General features: G+C 38.5%; 1 protein-coding gene across 2 annotated transcripts in view; it reads right to left on the bottom strand.

Moving 5' to 3' along the window:
* Positions 1-22,453, bottom strand: part of MRPS27 (mitochondrial ribosomal protein S27) — a 110,776-nt gene that overhangs the window by 71,942 nt on the left and 16,381 nt on the right. The window contains exons 3-4 of one of the 2 annotated variants that reach the window (XM_073905364.1): positions 20,473-20,543; positions 18,393-18,451 (exon numbers count right to left, since the gene is read on the bottom strand). In XM_073905364.1, the coding sequence (XP_073761465.1) occupies positions 18,393-18,451; positions 20,473-20,543 (130 nt within the window). Of the gene's footprint in view, positions 1-525; positions 652-18,392; positions 18,452-20,472; positions 20,544-22,453 lie in introns of those variants that run through there. The other variant, XM_073905365.1, reaches the window with a different exon arrangement.

Here is a 22,453-nt window from a genome sequence, read left to right as displayed (position 1 = left end):
TCATATGCAAGAATTGGTTTGAGATATAAAATTAAATTGAGACATAAAACGTAAAACGATGACATTTTGAGGAAGAAAACAGAAGAATATCTATGACTAAGGGGTAGGCAATAACTACTTAGGACACAGAAAACAAAAACCATAAAATGAAAGATAGCGAGATTCATTTTCATCAAAATTAAAAGCTTCTACTCATCAAACACCACATTAAGAAACTAAATAGAAAAGCCTTATATAGGAAAAAATATCTGCAAAACAGATACATATTAAAAAATACTGACAATCAGATTTCTCACTGCCAGAAGAGAATTACAAAATTAAGAAGGGGCAAGTCTAAATGGAAAACTGAAGTGGTAGAGCGGAATGGGAGGCATTAGCAAGAAGATAGTTTAAAATATATATTTTTTTATGTAATATAAACATAACATATATAAAAATATAATCCACATTAATGGATAGATTGATTTGCTAGCTCTGTCCACTGAGAAAGTCTAGGAAAAATAATACCCCCATAACAAAGCATACCCTATAAGCAGATTTTGGTTTCTGAATGCCATTCTCCTCAAAAAAGAACCGGGACTCTTCGGAAAGATGGCTCATTCCAGGGCTGGGGCAGGGAAAGTGTAAGATGACAGTGAAAGATCTTTTGGTCTAGAAAATAAGAAAATGCTCAAAGAAGGATCAAAACAATGCAAGAAACAGAGTCTCCTACTCACCAAATAGGGAACATTTTGAGCAATCAATAATGTATTACAACTTACTGAATAACATCAAGTCATGAGTCCTTATGATAAAAATTAATGAATAAATAAATGAGGAGGGAGGACGAGGTTTTTCTTTCATGGAATGCTAACTAAAATATAGAAGGAATTAGAAAATCATCAAAGGATGCCAATATTAGTAGACAAAAGTTTAATGCCTTACACACTATTTACTAATTACAAAGAGACAACTGAATTTATAGTGGCCCAATCTGGTAGATACCACCTTATGAAGGTGATCAAAATTAACATCACCAATACTGGAATGAATCATCAATATGCATTTCCGGATAATGACACATTGAGAATGGAGCATCACTTCTGTGGTCCTCCTGTCCACAAGCTCCTTCCTTCCTGGGAAATATCAGGGAATCCTAACTGGGTAACATTCTACAGTATAACTGGCCTATACTTTTAAAAAATGTCAAGGTCAAGAAACACACATGCCCACACACACACACTGAAGGTGAGAAACTTTCAAATTAAAGGAGACTAAAGAGATTATGACCAACTGAATATAATGCATGATCCTAGTTAGGATCCTGAGCTAGAAAAAAAAAATAACACTCATAAAGAACATTAATGAGGCAGGCGCCTGGGTGGCTCAGTTGGTTAAGCAACTGCCTTCGGCTCAGGTCATGATCCTGGAGTCCCGGGATCGAGTCCCGCATCGGGCTCCCTGCTCAGCAGGGAGTCTGCTTCTCCCTCTGACCCTCTTCCCTCTAGTGCTCTCTATCTCTCATTCTCTCTCTCAAATAAATAAATAAAATCTTTAAAAAAAAAAGAGCATTAATGAGGCAACTGACAAAATTTGAGTAGGGACTACTATTAGATCATACTACTGTAGTACTGTTAAATGTTCTCATTTTAATCATTGTATAGTAGTTATGCAGGAGAAATGCCTAAATAAAGGGTCAACTTATCAGTATTAATAAACAGTACCCGTCTAAGTTGGTATCTATCAGTTAACAAGGTCATTTTTCTTCTCCTGGGGCCTCTGTAAAAAGGAGCACTGGCCAACCATTCGCTGTTACCCAGCATCTGCTACAGGGCTGATGAAATTCCTACCTATGTTTATCACGGGATATAGAATAGCCATCAGATGGACTGTTCCTCCTCAAGCTCCAAGGTGCAAAATCAGAGAGCTCGGGAGTTAGTTTACATGTTAGTCTTTACTTTTTCCCAACATAACAAAAGAGTAAGGGTAGATGAAATGACATACTGGGATTTTTCTCTGAAAATTTTAAGGACAGGAGATAGTAAACGAGGGTATTGATCAAAGGTTGGCAAACCAGGGCCTATGGACTACATCTGGCAGCAGCCTGTTTCTATACGGCTTCCGAGCTAAAGAGAGTGCTTATGTTTTTTAAAGGACTGTATATAGAAAAGAGTCATATTAGGCCCAAGATGGTTATCCTTACAACATGGGTAGTTACCTGGCCCAAATATAGCACTTTGTCTTTCTTGCCAAAGTAGACTCTGATCCAAGCTGGGTCAGTCCTATCTCAAGATTTTTCAAGGAGGAAGTGAGAAGGAATTAGCCTCAAAGTTGTTCAAATAAATTTTTTAACAAATGTGAAAATGGACTTTTTGTGTGTGTGTGGTGGGAGAAGAGATTAAGTGTAGCTGAAGAAACCCTGATATACATCTCCTGATCCTATTCCTATACCTCACCGTCGTTCTTCACATGTAAATAATTTCCTGAATTTTTGTTTTTCATTGTTTAGCATGTTTTTACTCTTACATTTTATACTTGTATCCACATAAACATATAAGCTACCACATTGCTCTGTATGTTTTCAAACTACATAAATGTTATACTGTATGTATGATTCTTCATCATGCCTTTTTTCACTCATTTCATTTTTGAGATGACCAAGCTGAGATGTGTGGCTTTAATTCATTCTTTCTCACTGTTGTCCAGAATTCCACTGCATGAGGCTGGCCTTTGGCCTGTCTTTTAATTTGTTAATGGTACTAATTTAAATTGCTAATAGTTTATTTGTTAATTTGTGGTATATAACTTTTTAATGCATTAAAATTTATCAAAAAAATTATCAATCTTTTACCAGTTATGTCTTATTCAAAAAAATTCTCCACAATATTATACAAGTATTAATATTTTCCTATATCTTTCTAAAAGTTTTAGGTTTTTGTCACTGAAGTTTTTAATCTACCCAAAATGTGTATGTGTGTGTCTTGAGGTAGGAATTAATTTTTTTCATATAATTAATTGTCCAAGTACCATTTATTAACTAATCTATTCTTTCTCCTTTGATGTATAAAGCATCTCTAGTTTCCATATGTGTACACATTGATTTCTGGACTCTCTCCATTCGATTCCACTAGCCTAACATAGCATCTCATTTTTATTTACCACCGCTTTCTAAGTCATGTTATCTATCTGGTAGATCAATCATTTCATCTTAGTCTTTTTAAAAGTGTCTCGCGGCACCTGGGTGGCTCAGTTGTTAAGCGTCTGCCTTTGGCTCAGGTCATGATCCCACGTCCTGGGATCAAGCTCCGCATCGGGCTCCCTGCTCTGGGGGAAGTCTGCTTCTCCCTCTCCCACTCCCCCTGCTTGTGTGTGTTCCCTCTCTCGCTGTGTCTCTCTCTGTCAAGTAAATAAATAAAATCTTTAAAAAAAAAAAGTGTCTCAGTTATTCTTGGCCCTTGACTCTTTCATTTGCATTTCAGGGTCATCTTCTCCATCTGCCAAGATTTTGGCTGGACTTGCACTGACTTTATAGAAGAAATCTAAGAGTTAGTGTCAACTAGTTTAAAACAAATTAAATTAAAAGATGTAGTTGAAAGCCCAGCAGGAAATACACTAAAAAGAAAGTGATTTTTTTAAAATAATTTGCAGCCCAGTTTTCCATAAAATAAGCCACACAAATAGGAATTCTTACTGAGTTGCTACATCTAGGGGTGGGGGAACAATAAAACGAAATAAATTGTGGGGAATGCTGACAGCATTAAACATCTTTAGACATTCTGAGCCGCTCTGTGTACTCCAAATATCAGAGCTAAACTCACTGGAAGTAGTCCCTCAATTTCTATTTCAACTGTTTAAATGTTTTCCTATCATGCTCCCAGCCCTCCGAACAGACCTCTCCTTTCAGTTCTAATCTTCATGTTGATAACTGATTCAGTAATATCTTATCAGAGACCAGTTCTGCTGCAAGGTTGTTCTTAACTGGCAATCACCTTCTTTGGGCTTCTCCCCTTTCTCCACAACTGGGACGCAGATGACTTTCTGCTGCCCCCTTCTGGTTTTTGGCCACCGTAAGCTTAGCAATATGGGTATACAAGACACCTTCAATGAGTTATCTTTTCAGGTTAGGCAGCGTCTCCTCACTTTGTGAGAGCCTTTCCATCTGAATGTTAGTGTAAGTGTTCATAAGCAACTATTTCTCCCTATCCCTGAGTCCTGATACTCTCTGTACTTCGATGCCCCAGGTGGGGGTGGTGACAACGGTGGGTGTCAACGGTGACAATATTAGTCTTAGTAACCAAAATTAGAGTTCAAAAGACATTTTCCCTAAGGAGAAAAGTATGGGGAAGGGGCGCCTGGGTGGCTCAGTCGTTAAGCGTCCTTGCTCTTCAAAACATTACAATGTATCATAGACAACATTAAAGCTAAAATTTACTGAGTACCGACCTAATCTGTCCCAAGACTGTTCTAAGGATCTTATGTATTAATTTCTTGAAGTCTCATAACTATCCTAAAGCACAGGCACTATATTAATCCCCCATTTTAATGACGAGGAAACTGAGGGACAGAGAATATAAGTAACTAAATCATACAGCTAAAAGATGGCACATTTGGGATTCAAATCTAGACAGAATGGCCCCAGAGACCATGCTCTTGTCTACTATACTATACTGCTTCTCAAGTAAAGAAAAATTAAGAAATACATATTTCTGACTAGTCAAAGAAAAAAAAAATAAACCAAATAAGCACCACTGAAGAGATAAAAGACAATTCTGTAGCAGAGGGTCAGAGAGATCACATTCAAATGATGAGAATCAGGCAAGTTTATGGATATAGCAGAATTTGGGACAGTGCTTAAAAGACAGGTTGCATTTTATCAGGAGATGGGGGAGAGGGCAAAGATAAGAAAACATTGGGCACATTCACAGAATAGCAATCCATTCTGGCTGGAGTCTGAAAGCTCTGTGAAAGTGTGCCATCTGTGTTAACTGATAGTACCTGCTATTATCTTAGCAAATGAAGGACTATAATCAGCTATATATATGAGATCCACAAATTTCTCATTTTAACAAATAATTTCAGTGTTCTTCAAAACTCTCAAATTTCTGCCTGACTTTTCATGAATGAAGACAAATGGCCAATGTGAATTTCAGCTCTTGGTAGTATTCATCACTGAGCCATATAACAGCAGCCAGTGTGTCATAAATATACTGTTTATGAGCTGTACTGGCTTGGAGTTGGAAGGCCTGGTTTTACATCCCAGCCTTGGCCATTACTAGTTATGAAATGTGGTACCACTGGTCTTAAAATCAGCATTGCTATTAAAAAGAAGAAGAGAATAGATCTCAAAATATAAAGTCTGTAAAAAAAAAAAAAACAACAAACCATAACCGGAATCTCATGAAAATGACTGCAGCATGGGCACTAAAGAGAATTCACATCAAATACTTCTAGTTCTTCAAGTATCCTCTTGCCTAGACACATGGCATCCAAAAATACTTAGGAATTCACTTGCCACTGGCCTCAAAACTCATTATGAAATCAGCTGAAACTTCAGTCTTCACAAAGGTCTTCTTGAAGCTTCAGTTTCATCTCTCCCTTAAATACTGTACCAGCTTCTGAAAAGATTTATCTTATTTTTGCTTTTATTTTATTTTGTTATGTTAATCACCACACATTACATCATTAGTTTTTGATGTAGTGTTCCATGATTCATTGTTTGTGTATAACACCCAGTGCTCCATTCAGTACATGCCCTCTTTAATACCCTCCTACACTGTTAGTGGGAATGCAAGCTGGTGTAGTCACTCTGGAAAACAGTATAGAGGTTCCTCAGAAAGTTGAAAATAGAGCTACCCTACCGGCCAGCAATTGCACTACCGGGTATTTACCCCAAAGATATCTTTATTTTTTCAAAGATTTTATTTATTTATTTGACAGAGAGAGACACAGTGAGAGAAGGAACATAAGCAGGGGGAGTGGGGGAGGGAGAAGCAGGCTTCCTGCGGAGCAGGGAGCCCGATGTGGGGCTCGATCCCAGGACCCCGGGATCATGACCTGAGCTGAAGGCAGACACTTAACGACTGAGCCACCCACGTGCCCCAAGATTTCTTAATTATCTTTAAATCAAACTGCCTTACATGCAAAATCGTACTGAAGACTCTCCATTTAATAAACATTAAGACATTATAGTTATGCCTTTCTCTTGGCCCTACGGCTATAATTTCTGCTATTTTGATAATGACTTCGCAGTTATGAAAACAGCCAAGAAAATGATTTTTTTTGATCGAAGGACCTTATACTGTGGAAAAAAACAACTTGGGATTCTTTTTATATGAAACTATAGAAGATTTTTAGGTTTAAGTCAGAGGTTTCATCAGTTATCAGAATAGATCTATTTTAGCTCTCTCCTTTTAAATCCCTGAGGGCTCTTCAGAAAAAGATAATAGGAAAATATCAAATACATATTAAAAAAAACCCAGCTCCCTGGAAAACAAGAGTAAATACCTAACTTCTCATACCAAGAAATTTACTAAAAGTATTTATAGATGAGATAGTAAATGAAGCCTGTCACCCAAATCCAGATGAGATTAAGAGATCCCCTTATACTTTGTTGTTTATTTATATCCATTAGTTTTTCTGGCAATATTCATAGTTAATGTGGCTAAAACTGCAACTCCTGTAATAAGTAAATAAAGTTCTGAGTAAGAAAATAAACAAACACCAGAATGTCAGGCTTTCAAAGTCAGGTTTCTGGTGGATAAGGTGTAACTTCTAGGTCAGTGAGACTGAGAAACAGAATTTTAGCTATGTATCGTGCCTTGGGAAGCATCCAAGATCATCTGCTCATCTAGGAAGCTGATGTCCAGAGAGTTCATTAACTGGCTCCAAGTTACAGATCAAAGTGGAAACTAAATTGGTCCTAAAAATCCATGTCATCTATTTCCTGCCATCCCGATTCCTTCAGTGTCCTTTCAGCACTTTTTTTTTTCATGATTATGCACTTTTTACAGTTGTATCTATGTATATGCTAGGTTTTTTCTGGGTTTAATTAATTTTATGTCACTGCGTAATGAGGTACTGAAGTATCCACTGAGTTTTTATCTTCTGCTTTATTACCTAGAATGCCTTAGGACAAAGAACTGGCACAAGGGAAGAGACTGGTCTAATTGATGAGCCTCTCTATTGGATTGAGGCCTTCATCTGCAGCTAGTGCTTGGATTTGTCACATGGCTCTAAGGAAACTGCTTAAGTCTTCCCAAGTCTCAATTTCACAGACCCTGAAAGTTAGTAAGTCTTCAGAGATGCCTACTCTAAAATTTCCCAGCTGGCACCAGGACATCAGGAAGACCCTAATGTAGGCATGTTTTGGCAGCTGTTCTTTCTCCAAAGGTCTGTGACGAGTTCCTCTCAAACAGCTCACATGTGGTCAGTAGGTGTAAGATGTGATGCAGCAAACTTACGAAATCTGTATGTATAGGATGAAAAGGCAAAAGAAAAACCCACCATCTCACTGTCTTCTAAATCTGCTTCCAGTTCAAAACTTCCATCAATGGACTAGCCGTTTCCTCATTAACTGAGGTTCAATTTTCAGCTCACTTTGACCCTCCTTGTTTTCTATCTTTATATTCAACCTGTCATTAATCCTGTTGACTTTTTTCCCCTCCTATGTGCAAAACACTTCTCTCTCCATTTCCACTGTCAATTACCATGGATCAGGCCTTTATCACCTTACACATTTTCCCCCAACATTTTCCCTTTTCAATCCAAAACTTACTGTTACTAATATTCCTAAAATACCTTTATTATGATACACATTTCTCAAGACTCTACTGATAACCATGTTGAGGTTCTTTATTTAAAAAAAATAATATAGTAAAAAATAATAAGTAATATATATCCATGATATGAAATTCAGAAGGTACAAGAGAGAATTCAATCAATAGTCACCCAGGTCTTTAAAAAGAAAGTCACCCAGGTCTCTTCTCCCCAAGAAACCACTATTACCAGTTTTTATGTGTATATACGTATCATTCCAGAGACAGTCTATGCACCTCCACACATATATCCACATATATATAAAAGCACATATATACATATTGCATGTACACAGAATCCATAGTGGTAATGTAACAGAAAGTTCTATACCTTGCTTTTTTTCACTGAATGCACTTTATAACTTGTCCCATCGGAAATATGAATAAAGTTTTCATTCTTTCTAATGCCCTGTATTCTACTGTAAATAATTAACTTATTCAGGCCCCTACTGATCAACATAATCTTTTAGTTTTTGTCATGGATATTATTTCATAGGTGTGTGATGAAGCCAAATACTTAGAAGTGAAATTATTGTGTCAAAGGGTATGTACATTCGTAATTTTGATATATGCTGCCAAAGCTCTCTCTGTATAAAAGTTGTACCAATTCACTTATCTACTAGCAATGTATGATAATGACAGATTTTAAACTCTGCCTTCTCCCCTGCCAGCACCCTATTCCCTCTATAATCTCCTACCTTATTTCTTACTATTCCCTAGTAAGTCCCAGTCTTTCTGGTTAGAGCAGTCCCCTGTCCCCCATAAAGCCAGTTTTTGCCCTACCCTACTAACTCTACCTATACTGCTTCTTCCATCTTGAACATTTGTTCCTGTTCCTTCTACTTGTCCATTCTTCAAGGCTATCTCAAATTCTACTTCTTTTATGAAGGCTTTCTGATAACATCACCTCCTCTTCAGCATGTCCAAAGAATGTTTTCTCTAAAACACAACTTGTTATACCAATATAGTATATATTTATTACTATATTATATATAGAATATATACATTTATTACTATATTATATATAGAAAAAGATTTATTATATCTCGGGTTTATGTTGATTTTGAATTATTGCACTTATCTAGTTATCTCCAACCAATTTATAATCTTTTTGATTGTAGTAATTATATCACATCCTTCCTTTGAACACCCACAGTTCAGGCAAATTAAAAAATACTTCTCTTAAATCTTCTACTGGCTTCAGAACTTCCCTTATAAACAGAACTGAGAATCATTTGTCTTACAGACATGAAATCTGTCTTCATGTAATTCCATCTCAAATTGTGTCAGGGCAGTTTAACTTTGCCTTCAATAGGAAAAGAATGACTGTTGACTTTCATAAAATCAATCCCCCTTCACATTCCTTATAATCTTCCCTCTTATCCTTCTTGTTTCTAAATATATACTAGGAATCCATTGCATATTTCTTGAATTGAGTTTGTTCCTAATTTCTATACATTAACAATGCATGTAAGCATGTGTGCACGAGTGTGTGTGTGTGTGTGTGTGTGTGTGTGAGAATACACACTAAAACTGATATGGGATGCAAAGGACCTGAACAGCCAAAATGATTTTGAGAAAGAACCAAGCTGGAAGACTTACAGTAGCTAATTTTTTTTAAAGATTTTATTTATTTATTCATGAGAGACAGAGGGAGAGAGAGAGAGAGAGAGAGAGAAGCAGAGGGAGAAGCAGTCTCCCAAGAAGCAGGAAGCCCGATGCGGGACTCGATCCCAGGACCCTGGGATCATGACCTGAGCCGAAGGCAGACGCTTAACCATCTGAGCCACCCAGGCGCCCTGTAAGGGCTAATTTTAAGACTTATTATAAAACCAGAGCCATCAAGACAGTGTGGTACTGGCATCAAGATAACAATGGAACAGAGGTCAATGGAACAAAACAGTACAGAAGTAGACTTACACATATACAAACCACTCATTTTCAAAGCAACTCAAAGATAATTCAGTACAGAAAGAACAGTCTTTTCAACAAATGGTGCTCATACAACTAGATATTCTTATGCCAAAAAAATTAACTTTTTTTTCTTTTAGATTTTATTTTTTATTTATTTGACAGAAAGAGACACAACAAGAGAGGGAACACAAGCAGGGGGAGTGGGAGAGGAAGAAGCAGGCTTCCTGCTGAGCAGGGAGCCCGATGCGGGGCTCGATCCCAGGACCCTGGGATCATGACCTGAGCCGAAGGCTTAACGACTGAGCCACCCAGGCGCCCCTGATTCTTACCTCATACCATATAGAACAAATAATTCAGAATGGATCACAGTCCTAACTGTGCGGCCTAAAACTATGAAACTCCTAAAAGAAACCACAGGAGAAAAATCTCTGTGGTGCTGGGTTAGGCAAGAACTTCTTCACTGACAGCAAAAGCACAATCCACAAAAGAAAAAAAAAACCTGACAAACTGGACTTCCATCAAAAATAAAAACTACCCTCTGAAAATCACTGTTAAATGAATGAAAAGACACAACTATGAGAAAAAGAATTCTCAACATTCAGAAGTAAAAGAACGAGCACCCTGATTAAAAAAAAAAATGGAAAGAGACTTAAACAGACACTTCACCGAAGAGGATGTAGGGAGGGCAGATAAGCACATGAAAAGATGCTCCACATCACAGACATTTAGGCAAATACAAAGTAAAATCACAGTGAGATACCACCAAGCCCTATTAGCAAGGCTAAATGTGTTGGCAAAAATGTGAAGGCACTGGAACTGCTGTTGGGATGTAAAACAGTACAACCACTTTGGAAAACAGTTGGGAAAATATCTACCAGCCATATGCTCCAGCCATTCCCCTCCTAGAATATTTACTCCAAATGAAAGCATCCGTCCCTACAAAGCCTTGTACATGGATGTTTGTAGCTGCATGGATGGCTATGGACTCTTAGGAGAAGAGCCTCCAGGGGACTACTCATCACACCAGAGGAATAAAAGAAAGTAACTATGGCATCAGATCACTCTGGGAAAGTTAGGTAGGATGTGTGAACAAAAGCCAGGAAAATACCCTTGGAGGTTACCTCTACATGGCTGCTCTGGCCAGGCTCCTGGCTGAAATGAAACCAGTGGGGAGAGAAGTGCAAAACGGGAAGGAGCGGGGGCATAGAGTTCTCACCCCAACTCCCCACACACGGCTCCAGCGGGTCTTTGGCAAGGTACAGACAATGCCCCTGACAAGTGACTATTCTCTAATGCAGAGCCAATAACAGTAAGAAACTCTCCCAGCCCTGTGGTAAGGATCCGCAAATAAGAACTAAATAAAGCACTCAGCAATATTAAAGTATGGAAATGCTCTAAGAGTCATTTACCTCCATTGGGCTCTCTTTTCTTAATAATGTTCAAACATAATGACACCTGGTAATACGCTAACAGAAAAATCTATAATTTCCTTTTATTGCTGAAATATACAGTCTCTATGCCCTCAAAGGAAAATTACTATTGTTTAAACTCCTAATAAGCTCCCACCTTCCCCTCCTTCAACAAACAGACATAGATTCTTACAACATAGGCCTAGGGTAACACACTTACCTTCTAAGGAAACAGTGGGATATTTTTGTTTAGTGAAAAATGAAGCTATTTTGGTCCATCCTTTTTTAGACTTGCTGCCAACCTGGGACCTGGAGACACGCAGGCTGCCATCTGTCTCACCCCAGCTGTTCCTGACCTACCATCCGTCTCCAACCAGGGACGCCTGATATCTGCCAGGTCAGTTAAAAAACTCACGAAAGATGCTTGAGGCCAAGGTACCGTGTGGATGAATGTGTTGGCAGCACACAGCCTGCCACACAACCTTGACTTCTTCTCATTAATGGGTGGCATGCCACTTTCCATGACAACACAGAGCTGTATTCTGAGAAAAACAGACCTTCTCATGGAGCTCTGCAACCATCTCTTCTTATTGAATGACAATTAATTCAGCATTCCCCACATTTTTGCTAAAAACCAAAAGGCTACTTTATTTTTTTAAATGTATTTATTTACCTTAGAGAGAGAGAGCTCATCAGTGAGAGCGAGCGCACGCGCGCGCACGTGAGTTGGGGGCAAGGAGGCAGGGAGGAAGAGAGAGAATCCTCAAGCAGATTTCCTGCTGAGCAAGGAGCCCAACTTGGGGCTCGATCCTGAGACCATGACCTGAGCCGAAATCAAGAGTCAGACGCTTAACCGACTGAGTCACCCAGGTGCCCCTAAAAGGCTACTTTAAAAATATGTTATATTCTTAAAATAGAATATGTTATATATATTAGAAATTTCTATCACTTAGCCTTCAGGAATGACCATTATGTTGCAGATTAAATTATCAGTTACGATTACTGACACCGTGATAATAAAACGAACAAGTCTCATTTCATGCATGTCTAAATTGCCCAAAAGTACTTGAAAGTCTAAATAAGACTTTAAAGATGAAAGATGTAATGTGTAAACATTCTTGGTAAAGAAGAGGATACCACATGGAAAAAAGGAATTTTTATGGCTTTAGGTTGCATTCAATTAATGTAATAATCAAATACCGATATGGGAATAAAGCTTATTAGAACCATGAAAACAATAGCTTTTACTGGTGCCAAAATTTTACTGATGACAAACAGTTTTATCTCCCGAAAATGGAGACACAGAGCCTGCCTCAGGGATCATCTGTGTGCATGTAGGCAGCGCACATGGATTTGGGGAGTCCTGGGCTCAGAACTATTGAGTAGGTGGCCCAAGAGACACCCCACAAAATGATAAAGGAAAACTCTAGATAAGCTTGCTATAACACTGACCTCAAGTTGAAAGATCCTAAAAGGGGATCCCTTGTGGAGAAAAAGCTAAGATCACAGTTTTTAGAAACCAAGTACCACCAACGACCCACAGACTACAAGAAATACAAGGGATTTCCTCCTATCTCTTAATTTTCTCCTGTTCTACCATGCTCTATACTCTGGTCTCTATGGAATCCCTTCTGTCTCAGCTTCCTTGAAAAAAACTATAGCTCCCTCTGGGATCCTTATTGATAATATCTTGCACTGGGAAGACACCATATTGTTTTTACAGTGTTGGTCTCTGTTCACAATCCATCCTCGTGGCTGCCCTTTTCTGTGTGGGGCAGGCAGTGGCTCACACGCACACCATCTATGTTGGCTTTTCTCAGTGAATCTCTATGCCTTAGTCTCTGCATCCGTAAAATAAAGATGCAAATCTAATCCTTAGGAATGCTCTAAACAAAGGTAGGAAGACTTTTTCCTTAAAAAGCCAAGGAGAAGGCATGTGAATAGGAAGCAGAAATTAATCCTATGCCCAAGGGAAAAACTATTTTGCGCAACTCTTTTTAACACTAACATGGGACATATGAAACTCTTTTGAACAAACATCAAGCATGACTCAGCAGTCAAGCTGCTTCTGCCCGGCAGTCCGCTGCCCACTGAACGGCCCTTTCCTCTCAGCAGCCGTCAGTTGTGGGGTTATGGGGTTACCTTTCTCCTCGGTGCCTCAAAACCTCTGCTGCTACTGCTAGGCTGTCTCATGGCTTCTCCCTCACCACGCCAGGAGGGGTGGTGATACCAAAACCCAGCAGAAATGTTCCTGTTCCTGCAGCACGCCGCCCCAACCGGTCTCCTGCCGGGGCAGACAGGGGCCGTCCTCTCCTCCCCGCCTCCCCTCACCTTCCCAGCTCCGTGGGGAAGCTCAGGAGGCCCGCTCCATTTAAGCTTTCATTTGGAAAACAGCACACCGTAGCAGCCATATGTGCGTCTTACTCCAGAGTCTAAACTAAGAAAATAAAGCCTTCTTTGTAGGAAGAAAAAAACAAAGACCTAGAAAACTTCAAAAGGCCTGGGGGAAGCAGCAGGACTAAGCCTAAGCAAAGCACCTTTTTTTCAAACATGATCTCATAGCGGGGTTCTTGACATTTCTTTGTGGCATAGAACTCTCTGGAACGCTTAAAGCTCATAAGCCCCTTCCCAGAATGTTTTTACATGCATAAAATAAAAGCACATAGGATCACAAAAGAAACCAATTATAGTGACATACAATTATCGAAATATTTAAAAAAATCTTTAAGATGTGGGAAAATGTGCTTCTCTAGCGGTTTAATTCCAAATGTAATTTCTAAGCATTGATGAGCATAATTTAAAATATCTGCAACAAACGTAATGCTATTTGAAAAACCTGTTTTTATTAGTGAGCAAGACACAGATGCTGCTTATAATACTGTCATCTGTTGTCTGTATTCATAATGAAAGGAAATGCTAAATTATTACTGAGGTTAGTGAAAAAAAAATACATAGTTTTACTCTTAAGTTCACAGACCTCTATGAATTCTCTCTGCAGACCCTGATCCATAAAGCAGCTGGAGACACAGCTTCTCTGGCTTAAACAGAAGCAGAGGCAGAAGGCTGGTGGCAACAGCACTTGGCTTCTCCCTCACTGCCTCTTCCTCCCAAACCCACACCCCCAAACCCCTGAGAAGCCAGCTCCAGGGCTTCTGGAAAGACAGCTTGAAAACCACTCAGAGAGAGGGTAACTATTCAGCCTGCTAAGAGTATTTCTCCAATAGCAGGCCTATGTCTATTTCCCACTCTGTGGCCATATCTGTACATATTTGGTGAATAGACTATGTAGAGGATCAAGTCCTTCTTACCTCATTTTATTCTTTTTCACTTTTTTATTCTCCTGTTTTAATCATATTTCTTTTACTTTGTTATAGCCCAACAGCTCTTAGTATGCCTTATTTTCTTGTTTCTTAGCTGTTGGGTTTTATTTATTGTATTCCAATTTATTGTAGTTCCTCTTTAGCTCCTATTATTTCTTTGTTTAATGCATCACTTCCCTTTCCTTGTTTTTGTTTTTTTGTTTTTTTAAATGAATGGTGGGGGGGGAAAGTTGATCAGGTTGTAGGACCCCAGCTAACAGATCACAGTCCAAAGAGGGGGTTGGAAATTCTCCTCCCTCCTGCTCTCTCTTCAAACTATTTTTTTAAAATATTTAATTTATTTATTCATGAGAGACAGAGGGAGAGAGAGAGAGAAGCAGGCTCCCAAGGAGCAGGGAGCCCGATGCGGGACTCGATCCCAGGACCCTGGGATCATGACCTGAGCCGAAGGCAGACGCTTAACCATCTGAGCCACCCAGGCGCCCCCCTCCTGCTCTCTCAATAGCAGCCTTTCTAACTCTCCTTAAAAGATTCCTGGGACTCTTAATCTTGAAGCCCCTAAACTTTTAAACCTGTGTCCTTCAGGAGATTCAAAGGCTAAAATTCTCTCCTGGGATGACAGGATGGGTAACAAGCTGTCATGTGTCGGCAGCACCCTGAACTGCCGCAATTTGGAACTGCTTACTTGTTCACCTGACAGGATGGCAGATGCTCAGTCAGCTCTCCACTGATCACTCCAGGTTCCAAACTTCTTTGGCCCTAATACTCTTCACATAATCACTGGGGAGATGTGATCGCTAGAAGACGAGAGGATGTGGCAGCTAAGCTCTGCTTGCTAAGCCTGGTCTGCACTGGCTGAGGCAGTGAAAAAGCTGAGCTAATGACAGAGGTGACAGCCCAAAGTCCTGTTGGGGGCCTTAGTCTCAAAGACGGTACTGTCTGGGGAATGAGAATTCCTCAGGGCATTCGAGCAAGAAGCTGTCTATTGTTTGGGATTAAGAAATCACTTCAACATTTCTTCACCCTGGACCTGTGACTTTAACTTTAAGATGCCTAAAGCCATCCCATCTGGAACGCACGCAGAAAGCCTAACCAGTGAAAACACCATAGGCCCCTGATGGCTTCAGGATTAACATTCCTGATATCAATTAACTTCTAATTTTGCTGAGGCATAACTGTTTTATATATTTTCTAGGGGTGGAGAGCAGAAGTGAGACATTTAGCTAATGTGTGAATCTAGCCAACTCCATTATATACATCTTGATGCAGGTTTTTGGGGTTATACCTAGTCCCATACACATATAATAGTAATCTCATGAAGTCACAAAAATGTTTCTTAAAAAAAAAAAAGGCTGAGAAAAAGAGAGCCAATTTTCTTGGCAATGGTTAGGGAGAAGAAAGAATAGAAATAAAAAAGTGATAAGTCATAGTTAGAACATTAGTTTTGTTTTTTTATTGAAGTATTGTTCACATTCAATATCATATAAGAACATCAGTTTTGATTAAGCAAAGGATGGGACGTCAAATTAAACAGTGGCTCAGATTTAAGATGGGTAAGAGTCTGGTATATGTTCTAAATGGAAACAGGAGAGAGATTTTAGGAAACTTTCAGTAAGACTCCAGGCCAAACCTCATGTGAAGAATCATGGATGGTCTTAAAGGCGGGACTTAAATTTCTCAGTTAAACTTTAATGTACGAGGAATGGGACAGTGTTTAACTTATTGGTCACTGTATGCCACCACCTTGACCCAGCCTGACCATGTTGTAGGTGCTCAGTAAATACTTGCTGAACGTTGAATCACTGAAATCAATTACATGCTACAGAGGTACTTGTAAATTTGGCATGTATTTCTTCCAAGGCTATGGCACTGTGTCCCACAGGATCGAATTTTAAGAAATAATTTCTCTTTAGACATTGTAACTGTTTTCTGCATTTTGCCATCAACAAAGCAAAAGAATGAGAACTAGGTAGATGATAGACCAAATATACCTTCCACCACAGGCAAAAATAACTCTCAAAGGAGACTTACAGTGCCAAGGAACCACTCAAGAAAGGCAGGGCTTGGGGAGCCTGAGTGGCTTAGTCGTTAAGCGGCTGCCTTTGGCTCAGGTCATGATCCCAGGGTCCTGGGATCAAGCCCTGCATCGGGCTCCCTGCTCGGCGGGAAGCCTGCCTCTCCCTCTCCCACTCCCCCCGCTTGTATTCCCTCTCTCGCTGTCTCTCTCTCTCTGTCGAATAAATAAATAAAATCTTTAAAAAAAAAAAGAAAGGCAGGGCTTACTCTCATCAAGGAATCCCTTTATATTTATCTTAATGGAGAGTAGGAGGGCATTTGCAATGATTTCAGGACTTAGAATTTAAACTTATTTTTTTAAGATTTTATTTATTTATTTGAGGGAGAGAAAGAGAGAGCATGAGCAGGGGAGGGGCAGAGGGAGAAGTAGACTCCCTGCTGAACAGAGAGCCCAATGCGGGCCTAGATCCCAGGACCCCGGGATCATGACCTGAGCCTAAGGCAGATGCTTAACTGACTGAGCTACCCAGGTGCCCCAAGAATTTAAACTTACCACATCATTAAAGTCAACTTAGATTTAAAATAAATGTTTTCGGGAGCCTGGGTGGCTCAGTTGGTTAAGCGACTGCCTTCGGCTCAGGTCATGATCCTGGAGTCCCGGGATCGAGTCCCACATCAGGCTCCCTGCTCGGCGGGGAGTCTGCTTCTCCCTCTAACCCTCTTCCCTCTCGTGCTATCTCTCATTCTCTCTCTCTCAAATAAATAAATAAAATCTTTGAAAAAAAAATAAAATAAATGTTTTCAGGTGTGAAATCTAATCTGCTTAAGTTTTAATTTTGAACAGGAAACACCAAAAAGGTGGTAGAATTTACCCAATTCAGAAAGAAAAAAAAAAAAGGCTCATTACTATGTACTAAAATCACATGAAAAAACCTGAATAAATTTTCACCAATATAAAGCTTTAAAAATTGTACCCAGATGGAAAAAATAAAACACTCTTTAATCAAAGCAAAGTAAGATCAAATGGCAAATTTTAATGTAATGCTTACTAGAAAACATTTTAAAAGTTTCAATTGGAGTCTATTTTTGAAACCCAGCAAGTGGAACAAATCATAAATCAGATTTTTAAAACACAATAAGGGAATCAAAATAAAAAGTTGTAGGGTATCATTTGGACAGATATCTGAATGATGAAAAACCAACTATCAGAATAAATCAATTTATTGACCATCCCCTTATTTAACCAGCTTTAGGTTATTTGTGTCTTTTGCTACTATAGATGGTGCTGTACTTTTTCTTCGTACACATGGGTGTGCGTCTATAGTTCTTAGTGGGATGTTCACAGCTGTGAGAAAGAATGAAGTAAATGTGGCAATGTACAAAGTTTTAAAATATAGTGTTAATTAAAAATAGGTGAATAGTGCATACAGACTGTATTTCCATCCAAATAAGGGAGAGAAGAAGTAAATGGATACATAAAATTTTTCACATATCAGACTGACAAAAAAATCCAGAAATGTGGAAATTCCTGTTGACCAAGATGTAAAAACAGGCCTTTCTCATACACTGCTGGCAGGAATGTTAGTTGGTGAAATCTCAGCGGAAAGCAATTTGGCAATAGCCATTATAATTACAAATGTATATACTTATGAGAATTATGTGCAAAATTACATACGTACAAGGTTGTTCATTACTCCACTGCACCTAATTACAAAGGGAGAGCGCAAACAACCTCAAGCTCTTGGCTATAACAGGGAACTGATTTAATTGTATATTCATAGTATGGAATTTGATGCAGTTATTTAAAAATGAGGAAGCTCTCTATATATTGATATGGAAATATCTCCAAAATGTAAACTTAAAAAGCAAGGTGCTAAACATATATAATACCTACCACCTTTTGTAAGAGAATATACAACCAAATAAAATGGAAAACTTACTTGTAAAGGTAATACTCGGCATGGTCTATCTCTTCTCTAGAGGAAATGTTGTCCACAAACTAAAACACAGAAAAATAAACCTTCGGTTGAATGCAAATTATGCCATATATTGGATCTAATTCACACACTGACCTTAAAAAAGATTAAGACACCCATTTTATTGGACCACTGTTCACATGGTATGACTCCATCCTTGAAACCCTTTTATACTAATGCAAAGAATATACAACGGCTTCTCTTTTTCTATGTGTAGATCAACCTTGGTTAGATAAACTGAAAACCAAACATGAAACTTGCTCAGAACAAAAAAGAGCTCCTCCTACTACGTGTATAGTTATCAGTATTTCCCTTTATCTTTAAACGTTGATATTTTCTCTGTGTTCCAAGTTCCCAACATGAGAACACATAGTTGAAAGGATGAAGTCTCTAATGGCTGAAAAAATATGGCCCAAGAGATGAAAATCTAAATTTAGAAAATGCAGCCTTATGACCATTTTTCCTACTCTGGTTCAGAGTCAACCTGTGATCCTTGCACCAACAAAGTCTTCCTTTAAACCATAAAATCCCCGTGTGTGCTCCTTAACTCTAAAATAAAAAAACAAACAGAAATAATTATTCCAAGGATGGATTCTACCCTAAAGTAGAACACAGGCAAAAAGGATGTAGTAGGAAAAAATGCATGTTGTGAATATAATTAAAACCTCATGAAGAGGAAGAGAGAGTAAAAAGGGGGAGACTTTCTAAAAATGTCTAGGACTTAGGGATTTTATTTAGAAATCTCATTAAGGAGCAGAGAAAACACGCTTCAAACACAGGACTTAAAGTTGAGAACTAGCTTTCCTGATTGCTTGCTGTGTGGCAGAGACAGATGGCACAGCCGCTCTGGAACTTAGCTGCTCCATCTGCATAACTAGAATAAAGGCACCTGCACTAAAGAGTGTGAGGCCCCAGTGAGAAAATGTACATGAAAGCCTGTTAAGCTCTAAGGTGCTGCTTAAACAAATATCAGGTATTATGGCATACAGAAATTTTATCCGTCATGTAAGAGATGAGCAATGGCTTTTCAGTTCCCCTCTGAAAATTATGAGTCTATACAATTTAGGTTATGACCTAGTTAAAACTATTTCCCTACTAAAAGGAAAATATCAAGAGGGAGAAAAAAAGGGCCCCGACTTTTTAAAAAGGATAAGAGTCTCTTTACTTTTCCTCATCTTGAATTTTATGGTGCCATTAATTTCAACAAAGAATTTTCACAACTAAGATTTCATTTTAGCATCGCATCAGCCCTGTGAGGGAGATACTACTGACCCCATACTGGAAATGAGGAGACTGAGAGGGGGCCAACAGGTAATGTCACAAAGTGAATTCATGATAAAGAAAAAATCAGATCTATTTGAGGGAGGCAACAGAAAAGAAGTCTGATGTCACAGAGATCTGGGTTTGAAGCCCACTTTTTCTACTTATGAACTGTGTGAACTTGAGAAAGTTATCAACCAGCCTGAGTCTTACACGTAAAATGCAGTTTACAGTGCTTATCTCAAATAGCCTCTATAAGAAGTAACAGAGATAATGTACGATAAGAAACTAGTAAAATGGCTGGCATAAAAAGTGTTCAGTAATGGTTACTATCAATTACTATTCCCGATTCCCAGCCTAATACTATTCTTCCTTCCACTGCACTGCATATCTAACATGAACAATATCCATTCTTTTATAGACTTCCAAGTATCAAAATTACTTCCAATATTAACAAATGAGTACTATTAACTTTGAAAGGTGTACCAACTTAAAAAAAATCATGGTATCACAGAACAGAATATCATGACTCTGGAAAAATAAAAATAAATCAGATACACAACAATGATTACTGATACCAGATTACTGATACCAGGTAAATTTATTACCTTTTATTTCACTTATAGAAATTTACTACTTTACTACAAAAACATCTATTAGTAACTACAAAAACATACCATACTCTGGAGAAATATTTCCTATGAATGATAGTCTTTATTTACATAGCCTCATCTATATAAAGAGCTCTCCTTCTTTGAAAATATACATGTTTAAGTTTTCTTACCCGTGATATTGTTAAAGAACTAACAGGCAACTTTCTCTCATATGTTTTATCCATTAAAGATGCTAGATCAGCTGTGAAGACAAAGAAGGAAAAAGAACCTTGTTAAATATACATATTTCCTAAGAAAAATCTAACAGATACAACTCCTGCCAGATGGCTGCCAACATTGTAAAGTCACTATTAAAACAGATGCTCTTTCTTGCTCTTTTTATAAATCATTTTTGTATAAAGAGGATAAAGGAATATTAATAATATTTTCAAAAATGATTTATTTAATTGGAGTAAGGAGTATTTTAAAAATCCTACTATATATTTAGCTTTTAAAAAATAGATCAATATCTCAGCTCAGGTCTCAATCTCAGGGTCATGAGTTCAAGCCCTGCGTTGGACTCCAAGCTGGGCGTGGAGCCAACTTAAAAAAAATAAAAATAAAAAATGGATCAATGAAGTATCTCTGGAAGGAAACACAAGGAAGTGTTTTATCACTGACAGACCCCAGGGAAAGGAATTAGATGGCAGGGACCCAAGGAAAGAAGACACTTCATTGCTTACATGTTTATTCTTTTTGCATTTTGAACCAGGGAGCTCTATTAGCGATTCAAAAATTTAAAGGCTGGAATTTATCAAATGACTTTTATATATTTTCTGAACAAATCAGAGAAACACTCTGTCTACATTTAGTGATTTTTGGACTGAACTATTCCTATTCTGGTTCCTTTAAGCAAAATATCCACAGAAATACTTGGCATTCCTGAGATGACACTGTTATCTCAGAGTCTAAAAGTCTGAAATACTAAGCAACATATTCTCCAAAAGAACTATTTCACACCTTCCCATTGCTTCTCAAACTTAACAATATGCTCTTTCCCCTTCTCCCCTCCCCTCAGCTCATGACTTTGTGTCTTATTTCCCTGAGTATAAAATAGAAGCAATCAGGAGATCTTTATCCTCCTACCATCAGGTTTCCAGGCTACCAGGATCTGTGCACATACACCCTGCCTTCTATTTTCTAACAAAGGATGAACTTTATTAAACAAACAACAAAACAAAATGACAAAAATCTCCCTTGACCTCATTATCTCCTTCCAGCTACTTCTCCTTTGCTCTGTTCCCCTCAGTAGCAAGAGTTCTCAAAACAGTCCTCCCTGATATATCTGCTCAGTCCCTGGGTGATCTCATGCACTCTCTCTCCCACAGCTTTAATCATCATCTACGGATTATTCGCTCCACACGTATATGCTTACCCTGACTTCTGCCTGTAACTTCAGACTTGTATTTCCGACTGCAGAGGTGACATCTCCATTTGGTTGTCTAATACATACCTAAACATGGCATGTTCTCTTAATTCTCCAACTTTGCCCTCAAGCCTGCTTTTCCCCAAGCATTTCCCATCTCAGCAAACAGTGACTACATCTGCTGGCTTATTCAGGTCAAAAACCTAGGCATTATCCTAAAGCCCATTCTTTTTAATTCTATAACCAACTGTCAGCAAATCTATGGGTTCTAGATTTGAAATAGAAATATATTATTTTTCACTACTACCATTACGAACCTCTCACCTCCCAACTAGTCATCTTAACCACTGCCCCCACCCTTACAATCTAATCTCCGCACAACAGTGTGAGTAAGCCTTTTAAAAGATAAATCAGATCCTGCCACTTACTTTTCTCAACCAGCCAACAGCTTGCTATCATACGGTGGAATAAAATCCAAAATATTTTCTATGACCTACAAATGCCTACACAAGTTGGTCTGTGTTTTTTGTTTTCTCTTTTATACTGAGAAGTAAGGTCCATGAAGGCAAGGACTTAATTCACTGATGTATTCTCAGTCCCTAGAACACTTTTTATAAAAGGCACTCAATAAATAGCTTTAAAAAATGAATAAAAGAAAGAAAGGGAAAGAGAGAGGGAGGGAAGGATGAGAGGAAGGAAGGAGAAAGCAGTAATTGAATTTCCAAGTTTTTTTACTCCGTGGTAGA

Source organism: Callorhinus ursinus, unplaced genomic scaffold, assembly GCF_003265705.2.
Source record: "Callorhinus ursinus isolate GAN/ISIS: 27379988/994484 unplaced genomic scaffold, GSC_fseal_2.0 scaffold23, whole genome shotgun sequence".
Classification (NCBI taxonomy): Eukaryota; Metazoa; Chordata; class Mammalia; order Carnivora; family Otariidae; genus Callorhinus; species Callorhinus ursinus.
This window is presented reverse-complemented; position numbering and strand designations above follow the sequence as displayed.